We start from the raw sequence: 12,846 nt of genomic DNA on the forward strand, positions 1-12,846 counted from the left end.
TCATTAATAAGAAAAGCAATTGAATACAAATCCCTGCACAATAAGACACTGGGTAGGGAACATATATTCTCTGTACATTCCAAAAAAAGCATTTCAATCAACTAGATACAAAAGGATTACTGATATAAAAAAGAGAGCTGTTTGATATATTGTTCAAAATATGATGATTAAGGGTATTTTCTTTGATCGAAAAGTCTATGTGACTATGTGATGCTACCCAAGAGTATATTCTACCCAGAAAATCTTTTCATTACTGAATCTACTGTGTTGTACTTGTCTTCAAAAATTCAAAGATGGAGAGGGTAGTTGATGATAAAAAAATAGATGGAGAGGGTAGGAGGTAGGACAAGAAGCATTGGGAATCAAGGCCTTTTGATTGGGTCTATATTACCAGCAGTTGGCATGGTAGGTGGTTGTTGTTAGTTGAGACGTGGGGTAATTCTTCTGTGTATTCATTTTTGTAATTTTGATAGATTTGAATGGCTGCTGTCAACTGTGCATGGGCTATAGGAGAATGAGCGTAGAGAAGATATGTGAGTGGTGGTGATAGTGGGGGTGGGGGGGTGTGGTTAAATGAAGTGAGAAGTTGGTGTGGTCGGCCATGGGTGATGGGGGAGATTTCAATACAGTTCATTTCATTGATGAGAGAAACAAGGGTTCTAGTATGGACAGTGGGAGTAAGACAATTTGCTCAACTTGTGGGCTGTGGGAGATTGGACAGGTTTCCTGCCTCCACCCAGTGGGATGGGAAGTTTCAGACACATGGCAAGAAGCTCTCCCTAGACCTGTGTCTGATCACATGACCATCATGTTGGAAGATCCTTAGAACCACCTCTGTCAGGTTTGAGCACATGTGGATGGAGGTTTGGACTGTTAGAGAGGTGGTGGTGCCCTCTACATTTCAAAGGGTTGGTTAGCTATGTATTGAGAATGAATATGAAAGGGCTGAAGAAAAAAAAAATAAAAGAATGGAAGAAGGGATCATTTAAATGAGTTTAAATCTTGAAGATGGTGTCTCAGCAAATTTAGGTTATTGGATAGGAAGGAGGACGGGGTGTCCTAAATGTAGAGGAGAGGTAAGAAAGGGAACTTGCTAAAAATTTATATGACATACTAGGCTATTGATAAGAGATCAAATGGAGACAGAGATTGAGAGCCCTATGGCTGAAGGAAGGACATTAGAACACTACTTATTTCCACAAAATAGTCTACTCAAGTCTCAAGGATAAGGGAGAATGCCATTTTGAAGCTGGAGGTGGATGGGCAGATGCTTCATGAGAAAAATAAAATTCTAGGAGCTATAGGTAAGTTCAATGAGTTATATAAGGAAAGGTGGCATCATGTGGACTGAAGCTAGATGGTGTGCAGTTTAGTAGGGTAACAGCTGACATGGCCTAAACTAACAGCTAGATGGTATGCAATTTAGTAGGCTAACAGTCCTATTGACAGTGTGTTTGAGATTATTGCTTTAGTGCTGGTGAGATGAATGGGGCATGTAGTGGAAGACAGGCAGATTTTAGATGGGGTGTTGGTAGCTAATGAGCTAATTGATTCTCAAGTGAGGAGTAGGGCAAGGGGGTTGGTGTGCATGGTGGACATACGGAAGGCCTACAACAGTGTTAATTGGAATTTCCTAAATTACATCTTGAACCAAATGAATTTTGGGGGTAGGTGAAGGAATTGGATTAAAGTTTGTTTGACCTCCCCCTCATTTTCTTTTCTTGTCAGTGTGTTATCTTGCGATTGTCCGATTGATTTTTTTTTACCATTACCAGAAAAATTTTTATTAATAAAAAAGATTTAAATACAAAAGTGGGGGGAGGTAAACTCTCTTATATCTCCCCCCAAAGAGAAAATTACAATGTTGCCCAAAACAGTTGCCTTCTTCCCACCCTTTATTTGGCCAATGCATCTCCAAAAGAATTGGCACACCTTTTAACCCACTGTATGCGCATTTCCATTCCATGAGTTAACCACTTGAATTGTCTTCGCTCGTTAATGTATGTTCATAGCCCATCATTTGTCTTCTCTATCCATCCAATTACCACTTGTGAATCTCTGTCAATGATCAAACTGTTTATATTTAATTCCGTAGCCCTTTTCAACCCCCTCTATGCCAGAATTTCTGCTCTGTGTGAGTCCTCAAATCCAATTGGTCCTGAATAAAGAGCTACTACCGATCTTTCCTCCGATCTGAAGACACAACAAATCGGTCCAATCCCTGATGACCCCGGGTTTCTTGTATTGCTCCCGTCAAAATTGAGCTTGATAAAGCCTTCCGTCGGAGATGCCATGAAGGCTGGATGATAGTTATGAACAATGGTCTCTAGGGGAACGTCATCAAATATGTTAACTTTTTTACCCACTGGGCCACCCTCATAATAATCGCCTCTATAAGTCTCACTGCTTCTTTCTTTTTCAACAAAGATTCTTTGGTTCCTTTTCTCCCATATTGTCCAACAAACCGCTTCCCTAGTGCACCTCCATAGGATTCTTCCCCTCCTTTTGATCCAAATCCAGCTACCAATAGAATAGACAAAGAGGCTTTGAGTGCTTGAAGGGGGAGTCCACCTACAACCAAATAAAGAAAGAAACCACTCCTAAATAGAAGAAACAAAGGGGTATGATATTAGTAAGTGAAAGTAGGACTCACCATTGGCTTTACAAAGGGTACACCAGTGCGGGGATAAGTACCAAAGGGCTATTTCCCAACAAGTATTAATTCTTCCCAGAGCTATTTCCCATAAAAGGGCTCCAACCCTAGGTGAGACCAGTCTAAATGGGCCTGAACTCCTCCAATTGGATTGTCCTAGCTTTTTTCAGAATCAAAGCAATGAATGTAGAATTTAAACTTGGATTTGTTACCCCTTTATTAAAAAATTTATCAAACACCTTTTGGATGTCCTCCTTCAAAATGTCCCAGCAGTCATGGTAGAAGGCCATAGTAAATTCATCTGGGCCTGGTGCTTTAGGCCTATCCATCGAAAAAACCGCTTCCTTTATTTCTTCCAAATCAAACCTTCTATCTAGCCAATTCTTTTGCTCTCCCACCACTCTTGGCCACTCCAACCCTTCCACACAAAGCCTTCCAACTAGAGGTTTTCTAAAGAGCGACTTGAAATGATTAACAAGGGCTCTAGCAATTTCATTCTGTTGATCAAACAATCTCACCTTGAACCTCTAATTTAGAGATGTGATTTTTCTTCTTCTGTCATTAGCTAAAACATGGAAGAATTTTGTATTTTTATCCCCCCTTCCTTTATCCAAGTTTTCCTAGATTTCTGTCTCCAACTTATCTATTCTTTGATTAAGATATCCTCCAATTCCTTTCTTAGTCTCCTTCTCTCCTGCTTCTCTCTTTTTCCAAAGATTTCATCATTCTCTTTATTGTCCAGTAGCTCAATATTATTGATTACCTCTTGGATTCAAGAAGGAAATGAAGAACGGGAGCAAAACAAAATGAGTGTTGGAAGGGTTAGGGTCCATCATATGGATGGCCGAACCATGCTCAATGGCAAGGCGAAATTTCAAAAATTTCCTAATCCTATTGGGAATTGAATTCCCTATGTTTTGAAAAACTGCATTTTTCAGGATTGGTCTTGCATTGAACTGGACCAGATTTGAAACCAAACAAAGAGGGAGATTTATACCTGATAAGGATGCCACAAATGCAGATCCCAAGGTGGAAGTTCACACCCAAATCAGTCCTAAAACCAGTCTCCAATGAAGATGGCACAGTGTATAGGTGAAGCTGATTCAGTAACAGTTTTCAGCAAAGCTGCAACCCAACTGCTTGGATCGAACTAGGGAAGGTAAGCCTGAAATTCCTCTGAATTTTTCTTGCAAAAATCAGAAGAAAACTGACCTCTAAGCCTAGGTTGTGATAGGGTTTCTTGGAAGACAAAAGAGAAGAAGAGAGAACAAGAGAGAGTGGTCTTCTAGTTTGGTTCACCCTCTTCTTCTTTTATCTCCTTATGGAGCACTCTTCTAATCAAATTAGGAGATGATCCAAATCTAATTTGGATCTGGACTCTATAAGAGATAAGCTTTATCCTCTTAAGAGGATGGGTGCTCCATATCCATTTCCAAACCCATATTTGACCCTAAGTTGTTATGTGACAAATTACTTAATCTTATTAATTATGGGCCCATTTCTTTTAGAGGCTCATGACCCAAGGTGTTGTATGGCCAACTTAGGCCTGATTTGTATGGCATGGGACCCCACAATGACCTCACATAAGTCCACATGGGTTCAAGCTAGCCTCTATGAAAAGACTTAGACGAATTTACTGTTAAACGCAGTGAACCTCTGAGCACATCACTATGGACTCAACATTTACACTTAAATGATCATTGAATTCAGCCATCCTATGAAGATTTAAGGATAGTGGACTTAAGTAAGATAAAGCCCATCAGGTAATCAGGCATGTAATGGTCTCTTACACTTAACTTCTTGGCCCATAATGATCAAACACTGCTTGACAGGGAATGACCTCTCCCCTGGCTGCAAGGTACAATGTCACACTCTCTGCTCAGATGGATTATGAGAATTAAAACCTTTTGCAAACATTTTTCATAAAACATAATATATATCATATAAATATATTTTACGAAGCTAAATTTCAAACGTAGTTGAAATCCACTGACGCCAGTTTAGGTTTACATCAGAGAGTGTAAGCCCTATCATTCACTTTGTCCGACAAAGGGGCCGATCCTATCACTATGATCATCCACTCAGATGAATTCTCAGACTGCCCCAATATACCCAGGTTTTGACTCTTGACTGATCTCACTAATTGGCATTACCAAAGACAACCCAATCCAACACCTAGTGTAGTACCATAATCAAGCTTAGGGGTTATGTGTAATTTTTTAGTTTTGCACATCAATCTCCAAAGTCTAGGGCATAATTGGAAAATGGTTCGTATTCAATTCTTCATGCAAACACAAACTACATGTGCTTCGAGTCTAACCCTAGCAACTGAGACAAGCTGTCCCAACTTCTTTGGTAGCACATCAGTGTCAGCCTTGGCAATCTAACAACTCCCACTTGCACTTAGGTCCAATCGGGTACAAGCCTCAGTCCCATACTGTCGACGTTTCTCAAATACTTTTTGTGTCAGTGGCTTAGTCAATGGGTCTGCAACATTCTCTGATGATGCTACCTTTTGAATCTCAATGTCCCCTTTATTAACAATCCCCCATAGATCTAGTGTTGTCACACAACAATGGAATGGATGATATGGTAGGATTCCAAATTCCAGGACGAATTTATTCATCTATACCACTTATTAGGTAGCCTCACGACAATGGGATTGGCCTTGGTCGTGGACTATTTTTCTTACTACACAGGGTCCCAAAGTATCTAGATATAGACTTTATCATCTGGGTCAGGTTGGAAGTCGGCATCAGTATTACCGACCATTTGTAGTGAACTATCATCAAAGATAAGACAATAGTCTTTAGTCCTTTGTAGGTAATTTAATATGTTTTTCACAACAGTCTAATGTTGTTGTCCTACGTATGATTGATATCTACTTACAACACTAACGACCTGAGCAATGTCTAGCTGAGTACACAACATAGCATACATGATGCTCCCTACAACTGAGGCATAGGGAACATCTCTCATGTCCTCAATCTCCTCAAGAGTCTTTGGTGACATTCCTTTGGAGAGAGTGACTCCATTCCTAAAAGGAACGAATCCCTTCCTGGAGTTTTGCATATTGTATCTGTTGGCGATCTTGTCAATGTAAGTAGACTAGGATAATCCAATTATCTTCTTCGATTTATCTCTATAGAGTCGAAGTCCCAAGATATAAGAGGCTTCTCCAAGATCTTTTATGGTGAATTGTTGCGAAAGCCATACCTTCACTGTAGTCAACATTCCTACATCATTCCCAATGAGTAGAATGTTGTCTACATACAAAATTATAAATGTAATCTTATCTCCCACTGTCTTTCTATAAACACAGGGTTCATTTGTTTAAAATGAAATTGTTTGACTGTTGAGTCAAATCAGATGTTCCAGCTGGCCAGACGAGAAGGTCTCTTCATAATCAACTCCTTTCTGAGTGTACCCTTTCACTACAAACTGAGCTTTATAGGTCTCAACCTTTCCATCGTGGCACTTCTTCCTCTTGTAGATCCATTTGCAACCGGTTGCTTTCACCTCAAGGGGTGGGTCTACGAGAGTCCAGACTTCGTTGGATTTCATTGAGTCCATCTTGACTTTCATGGTATCTACCCACTTCAGCGAGTCTATGTCCAACATAACTTTCGTATAAGTCACGAGATCTTCCTCACTGCTCGTAGCTTCCCTCAAGTAACTTTCTTGATCATAGCCGTAATGTACTGGAGGTCTAGAAACCTGGGTAGATCTTCTAAGCTGGATATTATTATCTGAAATATGTGGGTTATCTCTCACTACTACTAAGTTCTCTTCATCAAGAACAAGTTCCTGATGATGATTGTTCAGGATGTAGTCTTCCTCCAAGTAGGCATTTCGACTAACAAACACTTTTTGTTCTCGTGAGTCATAGAAGAGATACCTTAGGGAGTTCTTAGGGTAGCCTACGAATAGGCAACAACTAGTTTTGGGTTCCATTTTTTCCGCAATTGTCTTTTTGACGTTTGTTGGACAATCCCATGTTTTCAATTGTCTTACACTTGGTTTTTTGTCGATCCATAACTCGAAAGGAATCTTAGGAACCGACTTGGTTGGAACCCGGCTCAACACGTAAATTATAGTCTCCAATGCATGCCCCAAAAAGGATATGGGTAATTGTAGTCTCTTTGAACTCTTCAAAGGATTCAGACTTATGTCTCATTGGGTACATGTAACCATACTGAGAATAATCACCGGTAAAAGTTATGAAATAACAGTGTTGGTTCCGTGTCTTAACATTCATGGGATCACATACATCAGTATGTATAAGGTCAAGTGTGCCTGTAGTTCTTTCAGGCTTGCCTATAAATGGCCTTATTGCCATCTTGCCTTAGAGACAAGGCTCACAAGTTGGTAGATCTTTCACAGTGAGAAAATCTGGACCACCCTTTACGAATCTTGTGATACGTTCTATATTAATATGATCAGGTCGGTAATGCCACAGACACGTGGGATTAATTGTATCTCGTGTTCTTTTCTTGGGGATGTGTTTCGATATAGTTTTGGTCACATTTGTTTCTAGAGAAAGATGGAGAACATAAAGACCATTCTTAATTTCTCCGTGAGTAAGGAATTTGTTATTCAATTTAATTGTAATCTTATTACTAATCAAAATAGAATAACCATCCTTATACAACTTAGAAACTGATATCAGATTTCTTCCAAGTAAAGGTACATAAAGGCAATCTTTAATGCAACAACTCTAAAAATTAAATCTACTGTTTCTCGCCTCCACTTAGTCACTCTCACGAACCTTCCTTTCTCTGCCATTTTCACAGTTCCAAACCCTTGATGAACTTGGTTCTTGGACGGAAAGTGGTGACTAGCAAGCAGAGACAACCCAAGCAGAATTCCTCATCCTTTTTTTCCCAAGAGGTTGCGATTTATTTAAGTAGTTTCAATGGCTCTTTGGTACGGAGACCCTTTATCCCCCTTTTCATTTGTTTGTGTTGCTGAAGCTTTGACTAAGATGGATGAAATAGCTGTGCTTGGGGGTGACTTGAGGTGCTTTAGAGTGGGTAATGATGTTGAGGATATTGCTTTTGTGAAGTTTCCAAGGAGACCCTAGAAGCTTTGGGATGCATTTTATGGTAGTTTATGGCTGTTTTCGGATTGAAGGTAAACCTACAAATTGTGATTGGGCAAGAGTAGAATATGGAGGAGGTCTTTGTAGAAATTCTAGGCTGTGGTGTGGGCCATTTGCCTGCTATTTACCTGGGGCTTCCTCTTCGTGCTAGGTGTATAAACTTCAGCAGCATGTCAGATCCAATGATTTGAAAGTATTCACAGGAAATTGGCCTTGTGGAAAGCAAGGTATTTATGAAAAGGGAGTGGTTCTCATTAAAATGGTTCTTGTAGCTCTACCTACCTACTTTATTTCTCTATTCTCATATCCCTCCTGATGTGGTCAGATAGTAGGAGAGGAAAATGTTGGATTTTCTCTGGTGGGGTTGGAAATAGGTTTTCAAGTTCCCTCTAGTGGAATGGGAGGTCTACAGACCCAAGAAGACTGGAGGTCTGGGTTAGTGTGTATTAGAAATTTAATAAAGTTTAATAAAGCACTGCCTAGGAAGTGATGTTGGAGATTTAATGAGGAGTTTGTCAGATCATTGAAAAGAGTGATCAAAGCCAAATTTGGGGTGAGATCGATGGGGTGGAAAGTTGGGGTAACATTACTTCTTATGGTTCCTCGACTTGGAAAGGCATTGAGGTGTTTCTTGACTCTTACCAAGGTGTAAGTTACCAGGTTGGAGATGGGAGCAGAGCCAAATTCTAGATGGATACTTTGTGTGGGCAGCAAATTTTGATGTAGAGATACATATCTTTATTTATGATTGCACAGAATAGCCCTAGTCAAGGTTGCTACTCCATCTCGAGTGGCAAGGTCATTTGGATTCCAGCTTGAAGAATTAATGTGAATAATTGGAGGTGGGGACAATCTGATTTCAGACATTGGAGATTGGACAAAATCAAGTTATTTGTACGGACAGCAGCATTGGATAAATGCCTGACCCATGACAAGTTACTTTCCAGTGGCTTTCCTTTGGCCCAAGAATAGTGTGTTTTATGTTCTGCAGAGTTGGGGTCTTCTAATCATCTATTTCTGCATTGTCCTTTCTCATTTCAAGCATAGGGGACAGTGTTGGATAATTTTGGATGGCTGGGTGCTTTCTTATGTGAATTTTCTTGCATGGCTGGCAGTTGGGAGGCTTGAGCAAAACAGACAGGGTGGTGTGGGGCCTTCTTCCCTTGACTGTTTTTTGTTTTTTCTAGGGGGAGGGCAGTGTTTTAAAAATGCAAGACACAAAAGAGGCGCAGGGGCCAATTTGCGCCCAAGGTGAGTGCCTTCTTGAAGTAAGGCGCAAAAATACAAAAAAAATGCTAATAAATAAAAATTGTCGGAAAATTTGAAAAATGCCAAAAAAAAAATGCAAAAAAAAATATTAAACATAATATTAATAAAAATATAAACTTAAAATTTAAAATAAATGTTTTAAAAAACCTATTATCTAAAATTAAAACACATAAACATAACATATAAAGCGTATTCAAATGAAAATTTAAAAATAAAATCAAACATTTAAAACATTTTCAAGCATGTAAAACCCACAATCTCTTTTTATCCTCAATTGCATTACTTAAGTAGCTAATGTGATGTAAAACATATTACATTCCTGATTCTATGAGCCGCCTTTGTGCCATACCCCTCGAGGCAAGCCCAAACAAGCACACGGATCAAGAAACTCTGGGACATATCAGAGGGAAACAATGCTGCTGGTTGTCAGTTCATAAGGATTTCAGGAGCATTGATTATAATGGAATTTTTAGTAGGACTTTTTGTTTTCATTTTAATGGTAACAGTTCTTGTATAGTCCCAGTGTGGTTATGGTTGTATCTGGTCTGGTTGTTTTCCTTTATTTAGTGATGTAAAATTTCAAATTAAGGGCTATGACTTATGAATCAATTATTTGTAATTTGATATGATAAAAGATTGAAAAGCAAACTTGTTTCATGGTCTGCAGAGTGGAGTTTTTATTATCTGAACATTAGATAATGGATATTTATGATCCTTGTTGTATAATCAATCATCTATTTTTTCAGAGTTTTTTATTGTTATTTTATTCTTCTATATTTAATTGAACAAATACAATAATCCTAAATCCATGATTTGATTGGGACAAGGCTTGGAGGATGATGGTGATTCCTGATTCAGTTGACCTCCCGTCTCTGGGGATTTTATCTCTGTTTAGTTTTCACAACTATGCCTACTAACGATTGCCAAGTTTTCCAGCTTGCCCATTGCACTAACAAGGCCTAGGAGTTTATCACCCGGTGTTGAAGTAGAGGAGCAAAATAAACGACCAGCCATTGTATGCGATTTTTTTGCTAGAGGCTGGTGCATCAAGGGAAGTGCATGTAGGTTTCTCCATAAGAAAGATGGTGTGGGAAATACCAGTGAGGGGGCCAAGGTAGACCCGCAAACATCAAATTGGAAAAGTGAACTCCAGGTGGATGCAGGTATTTTAGGATCTTTTGTTAGTATGCTTGTCTACATTGGTTTAGCTCTGTCTCAGGTCTCTAATAAGCAACTTCTGCTGTAGCAGCTTTGGGACAAAGCTTTGGTAAATCAAGATTGTCCACTTTTGCTGATCCATCAGCTTCATCAGTTGGAAGTAATCCTCTGAAATCAACCTTCCCTTCAGAAACAGTTCTACATTGGAAGCATGGAGAAGGCCAAGGGCATCAATTTCATGATGAGCATAGGTTGTCTTCACTTCCTAGAGGGGATTTATCATCAGGACTTACATACAATGAGAGTGGGTCAACATCAGTAGTTAGACGTGACCTCCAACGGTTTCCTTTAGTTAGAGATGATTCCAAGTTCGTTCCATCTTTTCAGGACGAAGGCAGAGGGAATTTAAGACAGAATTACTTACTGGATGACCATAACAGGCATACCTCAATTCTCATTCAAGGTGATGTTCCTAAATTTGGTACTTCTGGTAGGAGTTGGGCCCCTAATCATTGTGAGACTCAGCAGACATCCTCTGTCCTAGAAGAATTTAACCAGAAATCACTTAGTGGCCTCAGAGATGGTAAAACATCGGTTACTGAAGAGCTTGCAAGGGGATCTCCCTTAGCCAGGAGTAGCTTAGTTCCCGAGTATAGATATTTCTCGAGTGGAAGCATTTACAGAAGCAGTAGTTATCCCTTTGCTTATGACAGAAATATGGAGGAAGCAGCCGGTCTAAAACAACAGAGTCAGTATATGCTGCATGATCATACTTGATCAATTTTCCGTTCTTTGTATTCAAATTCTGATATCCCTTCACCTTTGTCTACAGGTATCTCACCGTCATCCCATACCTTTTCTTGGTCGGGAGCCTCATCGTCTCATGTTTCTTCAACATTTGGCATTGATCCTCTTGCTGGACAGAAGCATTTGGACAGTGATAAAGGATATCATCCTTCTAGATCTGCTTCCTTACCTCGAAGCTCTTCTTCACCATTCAACTCGAAATTGGAAGCAGAAAATCTTCTCCATAGTGTTCCCAGGGATCCACCTATTTCAGGATATAAATCACAGTTCAGTTCAAATGATTGGGAGCCATCCGTTCCTTTTCGACCATCTTTTCACTTTTCTCAAACAAGTATATCGTCCCCTGGAAGCCAATATGATCCCCTCCTTGATAGCATTGAACCACCTAGTGGAGCAAATAGGTCCTTTCAGGCAGCTTATTTTGGTCGAGGCAGTGCTACCCAGAGTTCGGAAAATCAGCTCACCAATGGAGATCCCAGTTTGATTAGGACCAATATTCCAGAATATAATACTCATGGTGTATTGGAAAAGGATTCATACAATTATGGAACAGGTTTACACATAGCCGCAAAAGAAAATGTAGGAGCTGTTGCTGACGAGCATAATAGAAGTACCATGCCCAAAGAAGAGAAGCCCTTTGGCTCTGGTCATTCTGTAGATGTTGCAAATCTTGATAAAATGTCTCATGATGGTGGTTTTACACATCAATCAGATGGAAGTAAACTTAAAAAGGAACTCCGAACAGATGGGGGACAGAAAATTGAAGTGGATCTCCATCGTAATTCCAAACACCAAGTAGATGAGGCTAGACCACACAAGGAGTCAAAAGCACTTAAGCTTTTCCGTACTGATCTTGTGGATTTTGTGAAGGAATTGGTAAAGCCATCCTGGCGAGGAGGTCATCTGAGCAAGGATGCACACAAAACTATTGTTAAGAAAGCCGTTGATAAGGTCCTTAGCACATTACAGCCACATCAAATTCCAAACACCACAGAATCAATTAACCAATATCTGTCATCATCCCGTCCTAAAATCACAAAGCTTGTTGAGGTGAGCATCTAGATTGGAGATGATGTTGGAGAATGCTTTCACCCTGTGTATATTCAACCTGTGTTCTGCATTGACATTCTCTCTTTTGTTTGCAGGCTTATGTGGAAAAGTATGGAAAAACTTGAGCTTCCAGTGGCTGAAGGATTAGTCTTGTACAGTTACTACATTTAACACTAACTTGATGTCATTTAAAATTTCTTTGAGGCTGTTTTTAGCCATCAATATTTCATATCTAAAACTGACATTATGTTGTGGATTTGCTTGTGAAGTTTATTGCTCCTCAAAAAATTGTTAAATTCTCACATTACACTTCAGGTAAAATTGTAGGATTTTTCATGTTTGTTTATTGTTGAAACATTGACTTATGAGGCACAGAAAAATGCCACCTTTTTAAATGTTCATGAGATAAAATTTTATTGTTAAGGCAGTGGAGACTTGAAGATGTTTTATTTTAGGCTTATGTGCAAGTACTGTTATGAGTTATTATTATTCTTTTATTTCCAGTTGGTCCTGTGGACTATATATTGATTTGTTGTGATTTTAGTTTTAAGATTTGTGAGTGTATATAATTTGTATATAAAACTTCTGCTGCATTATCTGACGATGCAAGCCTGTTGATTTTCTGGATTGCAGCGACATGCATGCACCAAAATAATTGCTGTTTTGTTCTCCGCATGTTCATAGATATGCGATATCTCATGCACTGTGCTGTATTCTTTAGTTATTTTCTTCTGCTCATAATGTTAATTGTTCTTACATGTGAATAGACTTTAAATAGACTTTGTAGAGACCATGTGCATTTCTCCCT

The 12,846-nt window shown here is 39.3% G+C and overlaps 1 protein-coding gene across 2 annotated transcripts in view; it reads left to right on the forward strand.

Annotated features, from left to right (window-relative positions):
* Positions 1 to 12,492, forward strand: part of LOC104608175 (protein FRIGIDA-ESSENTIAL 1) — a 51,195-nt gene extending 38,703 nt beyond the window's left edge. Inside the window, exons 4-7 of one of the 2 annotated variants that reach the window (XM_010274075.3) lie at positions 9,960 to 10,186; positions 10,270 to 10,929; positions 11,014 to 12,038; positions 12,134 to 12,492. In XM_010274075.3, coding sequence (XP_010272377.1) covers positions 9,960 to 10,186; positions 10,270 to 10,929; positions 11,014 to 12,038; positions 12,134 to 12,163 — 1,942 coding nt within the window. In that variant the 3' untranslated portion in view covers positions 12,164 to 12,492. The remainder of the gene's footprint in view (positions 1 to 9,959; positions 10,187 to 10,269; positions 10,930 to 11,013; positions 12,039 to 12,133) is intronic. The other variant, XM_010274077.3, reaches the window with a different exon arrangement.
* Positions 12,493 to 12,846: the final 354 nt, after the last annotated feature.

This window comes from Nelumbo nucifera, chromosome 1 (genome assembly GCF_055504915.1).
Source record: "Nelumbo nucifera cultivar China Antique chromosome 1, China Antique-T2T, whole genome shotgun sequence".
NCBI classification, from domain to species: Eukaryota; Viridiplantae; Streptophyta; class Magnoliopsida; order Proteales; family Nelumbonaceae; genus Nelumbo; species Nelumbo nucifera.